Source organism: Centrocercus urophasianus, unplaced genomic scaffold (genome assembly GCF_019232065.1).
Source record: "Centrocercus urophasianus isolate 14NV4802_14NV808 unplaced genomic scaffold, USGS_Curo_1.0 seq_9, whole genome shotgun sequence".
NCBI lineage: Eukaryota > Metazoa > Chordata > Aves > Galliformes > Phasianidae > Centrocercus > Centrocercus urophasianus.
Genome location: NW_024885532.1, coordinates 28,336,921 through 28,354,630, shown reverse-complemented (window position 1 = coordinate 28,354,630; position 17,710 = coordinate 28,336,921). Strand labels below are relative to the sequence as shown.

Here is a 17,710-nt window from a genome sequence, read left to right as displayed (position 1 = left end):
TGTAAGAACGCTCTAATTTCTTCTAACGTTGCATTAATAATCAGTTTAAAATTGGTTAAAATGTATGTGTATGTTTAAACACCGAGCCCAGATCTTTTACTTCAATTTAGTACAGGATGGGGCTTCTTTCAGAGTGCCTGACATGGTGTCACATTCTAATAACATGGCTGCTAGTAGGGGGCTCAGAATGCCATATGTAATTAAAATCTCTATTTCAAGATACATTCCCTAGTTTATTCACGCAGAGAAGTCATTTTACCTCTTGAACTTTATGCTGGACTGAACAAAATGAGTGAAAATGTATTATTACAGTCCTTACATTTGAGTGAATTGTGGCTGCAACTGAAATTACCACAATCTGCTGTATCCTTCACATTAATTTATTTGTAATGCACATGGTCAAACCATTCCATTTTGGATATTTACTTCTTTTTGTTTAGATTTATAGTGAAGTTGAAAAATTAATGAAGTAGAAAATCAAAGCTTTCTAGGGCACTTTAATCTATTAAAAGGTACCACAACTGCAATGCTTCATGCAGACCCAGGTTTTAAAATGGTAAGATATTTACTTAGCAAAACAATTTTGTTCATCTGTTTAATTACTTTGTAAGGCAAGGAATAATTTAACTGAAAACATAAGTGTAGGCCCATACATTACTGAGGCAGCACACAATTGCCAACATTTTCTCCTTGGGAAAAACAAGAGATCCTAAGGAAATTTAATGACCTAACAGTAAAAAGAGCTTAGTGCTTTTAAGAGCTGTTAGATTTCTTCAGTTCCACTCGATCTCATTGAGCGCTGAAAGTATCGAAAGCCTGCTGGGTGGCATCCTACCTGTTTAAGCTTGATCTCATTCAAAGAAGATTTGGTTTTGCTGATACTTTCAAAAGCCTGGAGTCTGACAAAGCACTTGAGAGAAGGTGGAAGGCATTTGTAAACACAAAGTACCTCTGGGGGCTGGAAACATTCAGAGGGTTATTATAAGGAGTTCTGTCAGAGATTGCAATTAAGCGCAACACTGATAGACAAAAGAGTAGCACATCAATCAGAAATTATTAAAAGCCAGGTAAATGAACAGAGGATCTGAAAAAGCTTGTAAAGGCGAGTCATAAATGTGACTAACAAAAGAGACAAAGGAAAATAAGCACTCACGGACAAATTTAGAGATTACTCTGAGAAACAGATGGTAGAGGAGAGCCACATGAGAAACACTGTAGACTGCAAAATGTAAATTTAGAAAGCAGCAGAGGAACAGGTCATGCTGTGGTGGTGGGCAGAGCAAAGGGATTCAAAGGTACACACAGCCTGGTGCTTCCACAGGCACAATCATGTATAAGGACGGTGCTGGCCAAGCAGTACAAGGTGAATTTGCTCATTCAAGGCAATCTGCAAATAAAACTGATTTGCAAGCATCTGGAAGAGTACATAACATGACTTTTCCAAAGAAACCGGCCGTGTTACTTGTTGATGCGCTCTCTTTGCCCCCACTAGATTGATGAGACCTTTAGGAGTAACATGAATGTCTGGGAAAACAAACCTATTACCTACATTATGGCTTTCTGAGAATAAATATTAACACAGAGCTGATAAAATTGGAAGTCACATGAACTCTTAATTATATATATATATATATATATATACACATACATTTTTTTCCTTCCAAAAATGACGTATAGCATTATGCTGACACATTTTAGCTTGTTCATTAGGGCAGAAAAAAGCGCCAGGGCAGGGCAGGCTGAGGGGAGGCCTGATGGCGGCCGCAGCTCCTCATAGGGAGCGGAGGGGCAGCGCTAAGCTCCGCTCCGTGTGACAGCGACAGGGCCCGAGGGAACGGCATGGAGCTGCGTCAGGGGAGGGCGGCTGGGGGTGAGGGAAAGGGTCTGCGCCAGAGGGCGGTGGGCATGGAACAGCCTGCCCAGGGCTGTGGGCACGGCCACGAGTGTCGGAGCTCAAGGAGCGCTTGGACACTCTCAGACATCGGGATCGGATGTCCGACGGTGGTGTGGAGCCAGGGCTTGGAATCGCGGTGGGCGGGGGGGGGGGGGAAATGGGGGGGACGGGGGGGAGAGGAAAGCGCTGCCCGACGCGGTGTGTCCTCGGCGGCTGCCGTAGCTACCGCTCCTCCCACCGGTAGCAGCCGGGGCTGCGCGGAGCGGTGGAACGGCGCGCTTTTCAACCGCCATGAGCCTGTGGGTGGACAAGTACCGGCCCAGCGCCCTCAGCCGTCTGGACTTCCACCGCGAGCAAGCGGCGCAGCTCCGTAGCCTGGTGAGGGGCCCGGCCTTGCCTTTGAGGACCCAATTGTGCGGGTTGGCCTTGCAGGGGTCGTGGCGGGGGGGGGGAGCAACGTGAGCTGAATGTGTATGTTTGGTGGCCCTGCTAGGCAGGGGGGTTGGAACTACATGATCCTTGAGGTCCCTTCCAACCCGGGTGATTCTGTGATTCTGTGATTCTGTGATTCTGTGATTCTGTGATTCTGTGATTCTGTGATTCTGTGATTCTGTGATTCTGTGATGAGGTGGGGTTGGAACGAGGTGCTGGCGGGCTGGCGTTGCCCGTGTTGTACGTGGGAGGGGTCGATGGTTTTGAGAGCGGGGCTTGTCTTCTTTAGCTGACGTTAGGCGGAGGTCTGAAGCGAGCCTCGATGATACCTGGTGCTGTGAAGTTGTGAGGGTTCAGGGAGGCAATCGAGGTCAGGCTGGAGCGTCTCTGAGCACCTGATGGAGCTGAGTGTGTGTATATATTACACCTCTGAGCTTTGTCTTCTTCCTTTTCTTTGTACGTGGATGCCTCCTCCTCGAAGGCATTCGAGACCAGGCTGGATGCAGCTGTTAGCGACCTGGTCTAGAGGGATGCATCCCTGCCTATAGCGGGGGGTTGGAACTCGATGGTCTTCACAGATCAGAGTGGCCAGGCTTGGAAGGGACTTTAAGGGTCATGAATTTCCAACCCCCCTGCCACATGCAGGGTCATCAGCTTCCCCATTTCATACTAGACCAGGCTGCCCAGAGCCCCATCCAATCTGGCCTTGAACACCTCCGGGGATGGGGCATCCACAACCTCTCTGGGCACCCTTTCAACCCAAACCATTCTGTGATTCTATGTTTATTGTGGTAATGGCATCAAGCTGTGTCAGGGGAGGTTCAGATTGGATGTTAGGAAAATATTCTCAGAATGAGTGGTGAGGTATTGGTACGGGGAAATGGTGGAGTCACCCTCCCTAAGGTGTTTGAGAACCATGTGGATGTGGCACTGAGGGCCATGGTTTAGTGTGCATGGTGGTGGGGGGCTGGTGATTGGATCAGGTGATTTTAGATGATGATCAAAATGATTGTCAGGATGTTCTTGACCTTTTCCAACTGTTGTGAATCTAGATTCCTTTTTGTTTGTTTGTTTTTTGTTTGTTTTTGAGATTTATAGGTAAATGAGGCTATACATTGTCTTGATGGGAAAATGTTCCAGAGAAAATATTGCAGGAAAGGAGTTAAGTTCTTAATGAGTTAGGACTGAGTTGTACAAGAAAAACAATGACATGTGAACTTGTGTGACAGTGGACTGTATGACAATTCTTTTTACGAGGGCGGGTAGCAATATGTCAAGGGGGAATGGTTTTAACTGGGACAGGAGAGGTTTAGGTTAGGTATCAGGAGGAATTTTTTCACACAGAGGGTGGTGACGCACTGGAACAGGTTGCCCAAGGAGGCTGTGGATGCCCCATCCCTGCAGGCATTCAAGGCCAGGCTGGATGTGGCTCTGGCAGCCTGGTCTGCTGGTTGGCGACCCTGCACATGGTAGGGGAATTGAAACTAGATGGTCATCGTGGTCCTTTTCAACCCAGGCTGTTCTGTGGTTCTATGAATGCATATACAAATGTTCTCTTGCAACTTAAGGAAAATACCATTGAAACTAATGGATCTTATTGCTTTGTGTTCAGGTTCAGTGTGGTGACTTCCCTCATCTGTTGGTGTATGGGCCATCAGGAGCTGGGAAGAAGACAAGGATAATGTGTTTGTTAAGAGAATTATATGGTGCAGGTGTGGAGAAACTGAGGATTGAGCATCAGAGTATAACGGTAGAAAAAATAATTCTCTCCTGCTAAGCACTGCAGATATTTGTGTACTGTCACATTTCTTTTGTGAGACATCTATATTTATATGCATTTATATATATATATTTCTGTATTCAGTATCTTTTAGCTTGTTTATGCAATTAATTATACTTGTTTGGTTACTTGAATAGATAACTTTTACCACTGTTAATAGATATTCTTGTTGCTTAGATGTTTGTGGATGGGTGTGATTTGTTTTTATTTCTTATACCAGTTTGAACAATAGTGTATATAATAGACTAGTAGAGAATTTCAATTTTCTGTAAAGGTAACCCTTAATTTTCAAATTGTAAGCATTACTTTTCTCATACCTGTAATTTATAACTTCTGTTCTCATTCCCAAAATGACAATTTCAGCATTAATTAGTTTAAGCTGTTGTGTGTTTTTTTTTTTTTTTTTTTTTTTTTTAATCTGCCTTGGTTTTAGGCATTTAATACAATCTTCTAGTAGTAACTAATTATCTACTCAAAATCCTTATTATGGAAAACTTAACCAGTAAGGAATTACCAAATCCTATTTATAGGTTGTTGTGAAGAAAAAAAAACAATAGTGGAACAAATATAATACCTGGATGATGCAGTAATGGGAGCTGCATGTTGCTATAATTACTGTTCTACTGGCTGGATGATGCATCAGTGCTCCTTTTCTCCTCTATCTCCTCCTGGGGTAGGAGATGCATAGGAGCAGTGTCTTAGTGTTCGTTTGATCTGAGACTTAACAATTTCTAATCTGCGAGATTTCTTTTCTTGAAGAGTTCTTTGGATACTAATCTATTATGGTTACTCTCTACATAGGCACCTTCTAAAAAGAAAATTGAAATTAGCACAATTGCAAGTAATTACCACCTTGAAGTTAACCCAAGGTAAGTATACCCTAAAAAGAAGTCCCACATGCAATGTGATCAGTGTCTTACATTTGAAGTGGTTTTGAGATGAGTATATAAGGGCCTGACTGCTCAATTTATTGCCTGAGCAAATTAGATAATGATTTGAAGTTTGGGTTGCAAATAAAGGTAGGGAAAGCAGTTTTAATTAAACAGCTCTGAGTGAGTAGAGAACTTGGATTTCTGTGTATTTAGCAGTAATGTTCTGCTTAACTACCCACATAAGTGTGCAGAGGACTCACTACCCAGGAAAAATTCTGGTTTACTCATTTATGTTGCAACCAGAAACTTCTGTTTGAACCAGTGATCCTAGGTCATTACTTCTGTCACATATACAAAAATAAAGTGACTTGAAAGCAAGGTTTACCCTGTAAGTCTTAAAATGGTATGGAGCAGAGAGGTGAATTTTCCCCCATTTTAAAAGAAAAACAGTAGTAACAATGGAAATGCTCACAAAATACTGGGAGTCCTGTCATGAAGTAGATAAGTTGTTGAGTTAAATATCAGGAGCTATAATGTTGTGCTGTATGCCTTCTTTGACAGTAGTGGAATTGCTGGTGACAGTAGCCCAAAGTAATACTTACATTTACCTGAAGCTCATTCATGTTGCTTTAAATCAAAGGACAGTAAATGTATGTATGCAGCAATAGGCTTTGGTTATGGTAGCTTTGTTTCCAGAGTTGAAATTCTAAGACTGTGTCTATCCTGAAGTAACTTCTAGCATTGTGATAATTACTAAATGTTTTCTCATGTTGCTTTACTTTTTCAAAGTAGTTTTCACATGTGTTCCTTTAAAAACTTGTGCTGCTCTTAGTCTCTGTATATTGATTAGTGAGTATCTGCTGGTGTTCACTTCAGACAAGTGAAGCTAAGGCTTTTGCTAATGAACTGTATACACAAGAATAAACAAAAATAAATGTTACTTTGGTGATATGAGAGATGTCTTCCGATCTGTTTAACCAAATACTACAAATGCTCATTACTTTCTAGAGTAATTTCAATTTGAAACATCATAATAAATGTGTGTTATTTATATTTTAAAAATCCTAAAATTGTGGAATTGCTGCATTATATACAATGACTGAGTTGTAAGAGTTAATGCATGGACTTGAAGTGATAACAGTTGCCACGTTTATGTCTGACTAGCCAGTGAACCTGTGTGTGTTGTCTTCATGCTTATCAGTTTGGTCTGCGAATTTTGACTGATTTATAATACTGTGAGATTGTGTAGTGTGTCTTTTGTAACATGATAAATGGCTATCAGGGAAAGGAAATTAGCTTCTGGAAAAGGGTAGGATACTACTGACACTGAGTTCATTATGGAACTTTGTTAGGCAGAACCATTCTTTTTTCCTCCAAAAGGAAACTGTAATCTTAATTCCAAAGCCTTGTCTGCTGGTTGCTTGAACTGTAGTTATTTGAGCTATAACTGTAGTTATTTGAGTAGTTATTTGAGCTGGATGCATTCAAGGCCAGGCTGGATGTGGCTCTGGGCAGCCTGGTCTGGTGGTTGGTGACCCTGCACACAGCAGGGGGTTGAAACTTGATGATCATTGTGGTTGTTTTCAACCCAGGCCGTTCTATGATTCTATAAAATAGATAGAAAGAAAAAGGAACAGTGAAAAGTATGTTTGTAGGTGAAGTTAGCTTTTTTGCATATTGTTTTCCTGGATTATTTGCTCTGATTGCATAGTATCAGTGATAGTCTTTCAGTATGAAATTATGACCTTGGATTCTTTGTTACTGCAGAAAGCTCTTCAAATGCTAGGAAAGTATTTTTAAAAACTCTCATTCCAAAAGCTGGTGTAACTCATAGAGTAGAATTAGATTGTGTAAGTGTTGGTGTTTTTGCTTTTTTCCCTCTGTAATTGCAGATCAGATTCTGAACGAAACATCTCTAGAACTGAGTAGGCACCTCAGTCAGAATCAGCATAATGTGTTCAGCAGGTTGTGAACTGCTGAACTAAGCTGATGATATGCTGCTTCTGCCTATTCTGCTGCCTGCTCCTTGGCAAGAAAAGGAAAGGTCTGGTTGAGTGGTGACTTGAGCAGGACAAACAAATGCTTTCTTCATTTGCTTGACAGTGAAATGTTGCAGAGCTGCTTCCTCTTTCCTTTGCTGTGTCAGTAATCTAGCTTGCAAGTCAGCCCCCAGTGACTGTGGTATCTAGCTGACCTAGATACAACCTAGGGACCAAGAAAGCTGCTTACTGCCACTGTGGGTGATAGTATGGAGAAGAACTAAGAAGATCACCTTATTTCCTCATATTTCCTGACTTTAAGAGAAACAAACTAACCACCTGTGCGATATCTGTCTTTCATTAGTAACTTCTTAGAACTTCAGAGTGTGCCTGCCATTCAGCTTTACATTAGCATGTAACTTGAAGAGAAAATGCACTTAAATCAGTCCTTTGACTTAGTCACCGTTCCCTGTGGTTAGACTTTTTCTTGCTGTAATCATGGGCAAAAACCTTCACAGTAAATATCTGTCCAAACTGCAAGCGATAAAACTTGATTTTTTTTTTTATACCAGGAAAAAAGTTTTTGTTTTAATGAGCTGATTAAAATCATCTGACAGCAGTTTTGCCGCTTTCCAAAACAGTGCAGCTAATCCAGCTGTGCCTTCATAAGCTCTGAGATTTTTATTACTAGGACGGTAACTTTCATAAGGTGTGTTTTGAGGTTAATTCTAACCTTGGTATCTTCTGAAATATTTTGTCATTGTTGTCAGTTGGTTGACCAAGGGGCTACTTTAAGACCATAGTTTTTATATGTTGTATGAAGTTGTTGTTCTAAAAGTTCTATTTGAACTCTTAATATAGTGATGCTGGAAATAATGACCGTGTAGTGATTCAGGAACTCTTGAAGACAGTAGCACAATCCCAGCAACTTGAAACAAGTACTCAACGAGACTTTAAAGGTGAGTAAAAGCAGTTAAACCCAGTCCAAGTACTAATTAAACTTTTAAAAAAGATTTCAGGTGATTGTTTTGTGTGTACATGTGTCTTGTATGTGAATACAAGTAAGCCTCTGTCAAGTTAACCAAGTTAGCATTTTTCTTTTTCTGTGAAAAGTTTGTGGTTGAATACTCAATATGAGGTTGTATCTTGTGTTGTTTCTAAGGAAGACTGGATGTAGCTGAATGGCAGTGGCTGGGCAAATGGAATTGGGATTCCCACTGTTTTCTTTCAAGTCTACCACTTAAATGCACTGTAACTTACTTTGGTGATCTACAGTAGTTATTGAGTTATTGATGCTTAATATTAAATTGAGGGGCAGGAAAGCATTAAACTGAGACAGAGGAGGTTTAGGTTAGGTATCAGGAGGAATTTTTTCACACAGAGGGTGGTGACACACTGGAACAGGTTGCCCAAGGAGGCTGTGGATGCCCCATCCCTGGAGGCCAGGCTGGATGTGGCACTGGCAACCTGGTCTGGAGGTTGGTGACCCTGCGCATGGTGGGGGGGGCTGAAACTAGTTGATCTTTGTGGTTCTTTTCAACCCAGGCTATTCTATGATTATGTAAGTGGTGCTGTGTTGAGTTAGTTGCTTATTTGGAGGATGAGGTGCCTTGAGCTGCACTGAGCAGAAGGTTCATAAGCATTTTATCTGCAATGTACAGCAGGATTCTGAGTAAGAAAATGAAGATGGCGTTCACTGAGTCTTTTAAGACACTTGTTTCTACAACTGATTTATTTTTCCTCTTCTTGAATAAATTAAGAGCAAAACTAGAACTATATAATAAGAAATTGAAGGAGAGAGGAAATCTTGAGGAAAAAAATAATTGACAGTGGTCTTGAACTTTGATGTTTTAGTAGTTTCATGTCAGACATCTCCTGATTGTTCCAAAGCACTTTTGAAATGTTTTTCTCTTTCCTTGAAATACCATGAAATACCTGCAGCTACTATAACACAACAGCTTTCTGCCACTCCTTTGCTAAGATAAAACATCAGCTTTAAATATAAAATATACTGGGGGGAGTCTTCAGGAAACGTGTGCATTTTTGCTGTGACCTTATGCCATAAATGCTTTTTGTGTTTCTTACATAGAATTCCTCTAAAAAGTTATTGTACTTGTTATCAGGGTGAAAGCTTCTACACCTACCTGAATTACTTCTTGGCACTGAAGTGTTGCAACCCTGCTCTGAAGAAAATTCTATTACATGGGCATAGAATATGAGGGAGAAGCAGATGACACAGTCAAAAAAGCACACAGATTGTCTTACTATTGCTTTGGTTTTGTGTGTGTGGAACTGCACTACCTCTTTGCTGCTTGTGTGATTCATTTTAGCATTATCGCTTTAACATAAAAGTACACCTTTTATTAAGGAGTACAGTATGCTTCTTTTTCCTTTTTCAGTGGTGCTGTTAACAGAAGTCGACAAGCTCACTAAAGATGCCCAGCACGCTTTGCGAAGAACAATGGAGAAGTACATGGCAACCTGCAGACTGATCCTGTGCTGCAACTCCATATCAAAAATTATAGGACCTATTCAAAGCAGGTGCCTGACAGTACGAGTGCCTGCTCCCAGCATTGAAGATGTACGTTGGAACAGAAGCAGAAATCAGTCCTTTAAAACTTCTTACTAGATAAGTTCTTGTTGTGGGCTGAGGTGATATTTTATTTCCATAAAGTAACCTCGTTTTTAGTGGTGGGTGACTTGTCAAGTGTGTTTCATGATAGCTCAGTCCAGCTCTGCTTTAGAAATATTTCAAGTAGGAGAATCTGTAGGTGCTAAACTGTTTGCTAAATGTCACATTTCATGCTGTTTCCCATCTAGATCTGTCATGTGTTGTCCAGTGTGTGTAAGAAAGAGGGCCTGACTCTTCCTCAGGAACTGGCTCAAAGGCTTGCAGAGAAATCTGGCAGGAATCTTCGGAAAGCACTACTTATGTGCGAGTCTTGCAGAGTGCAACAGTAAGTGGCTGCTAATAATTAATTCAACCTATGCTTTTAGGCATATGAATCAATTTGTGTATCGTTAAACCAGATGACAAAGTTTGCTTTATTACCTTCAATGTAGGTATCCTTTCAGTGCTGATCAAGACATTCCTGAGATGGACTGGGAAATTTATCTGAGGGAAACTGCAAATGCTATTGTCAGTCAACAGACACCACAGAGGTAGATAAATATACTCATAGCTACAAATTGCACTTGTTTGTTTGCTTTATGCTGAATGCTAAAGATGCTGTGTTTTTTAGGTATTGCATTTCTTGTAATCTGTATTTTTTTGGCATTTCACTAGACTTTGTAATTTAGTAGATAAATATACAAGATAACAAACAGCCTGCATGAAAGCGTAGTAAGTCTCTGCTATGCTATTTATGTATTATTAGTGAGACTTGTTTTGGAATGCTATATCCATTTCTAAGTATTGCACTGGAAAGTTTTAAGTGAATGTTGGAGTTTGCGGAAGTTGGACAAAAATGCTCAGAGAATAGGTAATATTACTTCTATGAAAAGAATGATATTTAGAGAGTGGGAAGATACAGAAAGACTTGAAAGGAAGAAAGGAATAGCCCTTTTTCTGATTGTCATTGCTTATAAATAATAAATAAAGAGTGTGAATTACAGTAATCTGAGGCATCAGAAATGGATTGTCTTGAACGTTCGTGAGTTTTTAGGTCTCTTAACTATATTCAGTTCTATGGTTAAATTGAAGTGATTTCTTGATTGCTTCAGTCTGGTGGTGAAGTATCACTTTCTCTGCATCTTCTGTGCAATTTGTTGTAGCTTTGTATTTAAAAGTGAACATAAGCTTATTTGAGTGCTATGCTGTTTGCTTTCTTTTTATTTTTCAATATTTAAAGCTTTTGTTTCATCACCTCTGTCATAATATGATTCTGTGAAATAACTTCATGTGAAATAATAAATCAGTGATTTCTCTTTCAAGAACAGTGTGAGGTGCCCTCTACATTAGTCCAACTCATGTCTTGTACATGTAGAATCTTTTGTAGTCTTCTACTGATATTAAATGTAAATAATAAGAATTTAGATGGAAAGTAGAATTAAAGGAAACAAATTCTGATAGCCTTTTAGCTTCAAAGTTAGCTGTAAATTACAAAAGCATGTAAATATGCTGTATGTATTATACTTTATTGTTTTGAACAGAAGGTGATATGTATTATTTGAGTTGAAACTATCCAAAGATGCAATGCTTCTGGTTTTAGAATCTACAAGACAAGAACCCTCTACCTGGTTTGCTTTTTTTTTTTTTTCCTGTCCTGTGACATTCTTCAAGTAGTGAAAATGAGTATGCCTTGTGGATTTACATCTGATATTTCATGGTCTCTCCTACAGACTTCTAGAGGTTCGTGGACGGCTCTATGAACTCCTAACACACTGCATTCCTCCTGAGATTATAATGAAGGTATTCTAGCTCTTAACTGTAGTACAGATATTAACACTGATAATCTTAATTAAAAAAAAATAAAAATGGAAATCAAAATCATCCAGATGTTGAAGAAAACCTTTGTCCTTTCCAAATGGATGTGAGTGACTTTATGATGCTTTTGTGTTTCTTTCTACTAAGTAACCAAAATAGTCCAAGTTATTGCTTTGAAGCACTGGCTGAAGACCTTGTTCTGCACACGTAGATGCATAACATTCAATTCTAATTATTCTGAATAGATCTACTGGACTGTTATGTTCATAGCTGCATACATTTGGATCCTGACTGAGTTGTGTAGCTTTTGAGGACAGGAAGATTCTGTTCTCTAACTTATAAATAGACCAGATGTTTTCCCTCTCAGGCTTCCTTGTTCAGATGTCTCTGATTTACTAAAACTTACTGTGTCATTGATGGCAAAGCTGAGTAAAAAAATGGAGGATACACTTTGTCCACCTCAAAATTTCTATGCTGTGTTTCTGTATTGAAGCACAGGCGTGCTTTATGGACTAAATTTGATCCAGTTTGTTCTTTTTGGTAAAAATGTTGTGAAATATTTAGAAGTTGCTATGTTTCCTTCATTGACATTCATGACTAGAGCAGCCGGTTTCTTCTTATCCAAAGAAAGTCAATCCACAAAAACCTCCCACTAAATGGGATGTGTATGTTCTTGTATTAGGGAGATGCTGGAAGAAAGGGCGGGAATAAAAAAAGGAGCAGCTCATGTTTTCAGCTACCCTAGCTGGACATTGCTATTGGACATGATTACAAAACAATATGGGTTTTTTGGGTCGTTTTAACTGACTTCTGTGTTGTGATGGGCACAGTACTTATTTTGCTTTAATCATCCTTGCTGATAGTGGGCTAGTGCATCCTGCATTGTCCTCTCAGTGTGCACTTTCAGCATAAAGACCATTCTTCCTTCCTCAACTTCAGATATGCTCATAATACTTCTTGCTTGATCCCAAGTTTTAATAGAGATTTGCTGAGATTTTCTTCCTTCTTTTTTTTTTTTTTTTTTTTTTTTTTTTTTCTTATGAGTGAAGTATTGCGAAGTATCTTGTGTCCATACAAGAACCTATACATAAGCTTTAAATAAGCTCTTACCTTACAGAGTGGCCTGGGTTGGAAGGGACCTTAAGGACTGTGAATCTCCAACGCCCTGCCACATGCAGGGCCACCAACCTCCCCATTTAATGCTAGACCAGGCTGCCCAGGGCCCCATCCAACCTGGCCTTGAACACCTCCAGGGACGGGGCATCCACAACCTCCCTGGGCAGCCTGTTCCAGCACCTCACCACTCTCATAGTAAAAAACTTCCCCCTGACATCCAACCTAAATCTTCCCTCCTTCAATTTAAAACCATTTCCTCTTGTCCTGCAGTTATCAACCCCTTTCAAAGAGTTGACTCTCTTCCTGTTTGTAGGCTCCCTTTAGGTACTGAAAGGCTGCAGTGAGGTCACCTCACAGCCTTCTTTATTCAAGGCTGAACAAGCCCAGCTCCCTCAGCCTGTCTTCATAGGGGAGGTGCTCCAGTCCCCTGATTATCTTTGTAAAACCTTATTTTGTGTAGGTTATTACTCTTTGTTACCAGTAAAATCATGAAGAGTGGAAATAGGAAATAAGCAATTTTAGCCAACTTTACCTATAATTCTCCTGGTCATATGCCTGTATGCAAGTATATGTTGTAGTATTTGAAGATGATGTTAATTTATTCATTTATTAATGCACCAGTAGTTAAATTATTTTTGTTTTCTCATCTAAGAGTATAATAGCTACCTGCTGCTTTGGTGTGAATTACTTATCCAGTAAGAATGCTGTGAAGAGACTCAGTTTCATAAATCTAGTTTCATTAGACATATGATGTAATAAAGATTCTTGAACATCTTTTCTGCTAGATTCCTGAATGAGCTGGTGGTTGTTGCTTGGCTATTTCTGGAAAACTGAGGTTATTCTCTTAACTTAAAATATAAAATTTATTAAATATTGCTTTGTTTTTGCCTTTTAGGGTCTCCTGACAGAACTTCTGAATAACTGTGATGGACAACTGAAAGGAGAAGTTGCGCAGATGGCAGCCTTCTATGAACACCGCTTGCAACTGGGCAGCAAAGCCATTTATCATCTTGAAGCATTTGTAGCAAAGTTTATGGCAATTTACAAGAAATTTATGGAGGATGGACTAGATGACATGATGTTCTAAGCCCAATACCTGTAGTTGTATACAAAATGTTGTATCATAGGTATGCCATGGTAGTTTTCTGCTGTCCATGTCTCTTGGCATGTGGGTCTAGTTCAAAGTCAAATACTTTATTTGATTATGGATATAAACCATGATGAACTAAAGAACAGTTTGGTTTTGGAAATCAGATGGATTGTTTAACAGCATCAGTAGATCTATGGAAAATACCTTGTGCTTTCAGAAAGGCAAAAGATTGCCTCTGAAGATGGATAAAATGGTGTCTACTTGTAGTATTTGTAAGTTTACATTAATAAGAGAGAACATGCTTTTTGTTTGTTTTTTTTTAATTGTTCAGGGCCGGAGCTGTTAGTAAGGCACATATCCATGTTGTAAATGGCTGTTTGAACATGTATATATTTTGCCTACTCATATATCTCATTGTTTGCTTATTTTGTTTCTTTGTTTTAGCCACAATATTGTCAGTGATGCGGTGACACAATGTTTTCTGACTCTCATTTGTAAGCAGTTGTGTTGAAATTAGATGAGTAATACTTCTGTCTTGCTTGTAAGTCAGTTGGGCAGCATCAAACTTTGTTTAAAAGGAACATGCCCATATAAATTAAGACCACATGCCAGCTGACACTTTCATGTTAGTTCTAACACACATAACTGCTCAGGTAAAGATAATTCCTTTGACTGGTGTAATCAGTGGCAAGGTTTCAAATTTTAACAAGTATATCTTCTTAAGATGTGAAAGAAAAGAATGTGAACAACAGATTAAACACTGAAATAGTGTTCTATGCCATGTAGGTGATTACCTTAAACTCTTAAACCAGGTATATGCATTCATTTACTTTGATGTAAACTGTCTTTCAGAAAAGTGGGGCAATACTCCCTAGTGTAAGTCTTCAGGGAAACATCAAAGTAAAGGAAGCTACATCAATTTGTTCTGCAGGTCTTTCATATGTTATTTCTATGTACTGTGGGTTCCTTACTATTGACTAAATTAATGCTTTTTTTTGTCATTTTCACTTGTCTGATTAGACAACTGCTAGATACTTGGAAAAAATATTATATGGAAATGAATTCAATTCCTAATCACCTCTCCTCATTCATAGTCTTTAGAAACTTGAGCATTTATGTGTGTTCTGTTAATACACATCTTACCTTCCTGTTCAGTGCTAGCATGCTTTATAATGAACTGGTTTTGTGACTGAGAAAGTCTGGAGGATGGACTTGGTCTTTACTCTTGTGCCACAAATCTACAGCACTGTGAGAATCCTGATGGAGATCCCAGAAAACTCATTTTGTTAATTCTGAAGTAAGTTAGTAGAATCAGTAATTGTGGAGATAAACGCTCAACTATTTTACATGAGAGAGCATTGGACTGGGAAAGGGGGGTGTAATTACAACGTGTACTAATTGCCTGCTCTTTCAGGAGGCCAGTCTGTACCCATTTTCAAAACCAACCATGACTTCCTTATTGCCCGCTGTAACTCAAGGAAGTCATGATAAGGCTAAGTGACACCATGTACAAATATTTGCTAGCTTCTACTTTTAATGCATTGTCTGTGGAAAGAGTGTGAAAGGATATGAAAGGCATAATGACTTGGAAAACTTAGTGAACCTGCCTCTCTATTCCCATCCTGCTTTCTTTGAGTTCTGTTCTTCATCATTTATCTGTTACTGTGTTTTGAAATTGTATCATCTGTAGCTTAACATCCTGCTCTGTGACTCATTCTCATAAATTAAACAGGATCAGTATTCACATGGAGAAGAGAGAGAAAATGTGTCGGAGACAGTGGATTGTTGCTACAAAGGACCTCACCTGCTCAATGCAGAAGTTTAAAATCCCAACGTGACTGTGGCTGTGCTTCATCTACTTGAGTGGTTTCATTTTTGTTGTGCTCTACCTCACCTGGGATGAGTAATCAAGGATGGGGAAGAAAAAGGGTAATGATCAGTAGTGGAGCAAATGGCTGATGCTGTTTCAGGAAGCTGCTGTTTCTTTCTGTTGATCCTGCTTCTTCATGTGCCGTGGCCTGGAACACGCAAACTTAAATATGCAGGCACAGAATCTCATAAGTCTATACATGTCTCCTACAGTGCCTGTATGAGAAGAAGTGCATTTGTTTCCAGGACTGCTAGTAAGTGGTAGAATTCTTCAACACAAAAATTTTTCAGTGTGCTTAGAGGTAGTCATCAAAACTGAACAGCGTGATTTGGAAGGGAAAGATGGGGATCATCAAATCCAACTTCTAGCTCCATGCAGCACCACCCAAAATCCAGACCCTACATCTGTGAGTGTTGTTCAAGTGCTCCTTGAACTCCAGCAGGTTTGGCACTGCTGCCCTGCAGAGCCTGTGTATCAGCAAGTGGGGTTGATGGGACTGTATGAGCAAATGGTTACCAGGAAAAAATGGAGACTTCTGCTGGTTTTTCCACTTATGGCGCTATCACGTGGTAGCCTAGTATGTCTACCACAGAAGCAGAACCTTTGTGGGGTGAGGAAGCATCTTGGTGTGGGTATTTCTGCCTCCTGTATGTGTGTAAATGCACAACAGCTCTCTTCATGACAGTGTATGCTGAGCAGTGCACTCCTGCTTCACACACCTAGCAGGAGAGGCAGTCAGAAAGACTACTAAACACTGAGTAGTACAGGACTTCTAGGTGATGTTTCTTTGGCTGATTTCACCTTTTGAGATCTGCTTAGAGTTGCTTCTGAGTAGCGTGCTGAGAGGATTAGCCTTGCTTTCATCCAGCATCACCTCCCGCTAGTTCAAAATGAGAACTGAAAACTGCTCCTGTCCAGGTGGGACTTAAACTCTGCACAGCCTAAGAGGTTGCGTAGGAGTCAGCTTCATTGCCAGCACAGGAAGTCAGAGGTGAAAGGTTTTTTTTTATCAAAAAGATCAAGAAACCTAAGATGGTAACTACTTTAGTTAAACTTTCTCTGCAGGTTAGAAGGTAAGATAGATAAGAGTTCATTATCACAAATTTCCCTATCAGTGCAGGGAATTCAAGATTATTACAGTTCATTGATATAAAATAATAACTGCAATTTGTCTTGTTGGAAAGAACTCTGGTATGCCTGAGCAGTCTTTAATCCTTGCTTAATGCTTTGTGCCTGCACTTACAATTAGTGCTATATGGATTTATTGCATTGGATTTCAGTCAATGATCCGAAACAAAACCCAAATTGTAGCCCACTAAATAAAAGTTGTCTGAAGATGACAGTGAAACGTTCTTCTAGTTATTGAAATCACAGGACTGCAGAATGGTTGGGTTGGAAGAGACCCCAAAGATCTCCAATCCCTCTGCCACAGGCAGGTAGATTCTACTAGATTCAGTGCTTCTTTATTTTTCATGTGGAGGGAAGGAAAGCAAGTATAGAGGCATGCAAAAGGAATCAGCCTTTGCTATCCATGTGCCCTGCAGACTAATCAGTAAATGGTATGTCATCTGAGTTATGTGTCAGGAATTGGTTTCGCTTCGCAACATGATCAAGGAGTTTGCCATTAACTTCGTTATATTGAAGGATTGACTCAGTTGTTTTTTTTTCTGCCATCAAAACATCGAAATTGAAATAATTTTCTGTCCAAACTAATTAGGACAACCAACCCTAACACATTTGGTATATATATATATATGTATATTTAAAGTAGTGGATGATTTTCTTGTCTGAAAAATGAGCCAATTAGCTATTAATCATGCTTATAACAGATTTTCTTCTATGTTTGTGTACAGTGTGTGTTGAACTTCTGGAAGAAGTGATATACTCTGTTTCAGAATTTCTTGAGCGAGGAAAAAATGGTATCAATTATTTGAGTTTTAGATAGTGTTTCAGTGGGGACTCAAGTATGAGTCAGACATAAGATAACACAAGTGAAAGAAGGCTGAAGGTCTTTACTGCTGCTTTCGTTGTCCAAATCAAACTGGCGCTACCGGCCTGTGTGCATTTCTCTGTGTGGAGGTGCTGGAACACCCCCCTGTCCCTGCCCTAAAACACAGTATCTTCAGGTATCCCCAGTGTTTATCCTCCTCCTCTCCAGAGCTCCAGGCTGCTGCATGCAACAAAGCTCGCTGTTTTTCATCCAGCAGTGTCAGGGCCTCCTGCCATGGCACAGTCAGTGCTTCCCAAGCAT

The 17,710-nt window shown here is 39.8% G+C and overlaps 1 protein-coding gene across 1 annotated transcript; it reads left to right on the top strand.

Annotated features, from left to right (window-relative positions):
* The first annotated feature begins 2,152 nt into the window (after positions 1 to 2,152).
* RFC3 (replication factor C subunit 3) lies at positions 2,153 to 16,807 on the top strand. The gene is made up of 9 exons (XM_042839322.1): positions 2,153 to 2,272; positions 3,939 to 4,076; positions 4,908 to 4,975; positions 7,819 to 7,916; positions 9,357 to 9,538; positions 9,778 to 9,914; positions 10,021 to 10,119; positions 11,299 to 11,368; positions 13,395 to 16,807. Exons 1-9 carry the CDS (start codon positions 2,186 to 2,188, stop codon positions 13,584 to 13,586), a joined length of 1,071 nt encoding a protein of 356 aa, XP_042695256.1. The 5' UTR covers positions 2,153 to 2,185; the 3' UTR covers positions 13,587 to 16,807.
* Positions 16,808 to 17,710: the final 903 nt, after the last annotated feature.

Coding starts and splice junctions, on each gene's coding strand:
- RFC3 (XM_042839322.1), top strand. CDS start 2,186: ATGAGCCTGTGGGTGGACAAGTACCGGCCCAGCGCCCTCAGCCGTCTG. Junction 4,976..7,818: donor CACCTTGAAGTTAACCCAAG/GTAAGTATACCC, acceptor CTCTTAATATAG/TGATGCTGGAAATAATGACC. Junction 9,539..9,777: donor CTGCTCCCAGCATTGAAGAT/GTACGTTGGAAC, acceptor TTTCCCATCTAG/ATCTGTCATGTGTTGTCCAG.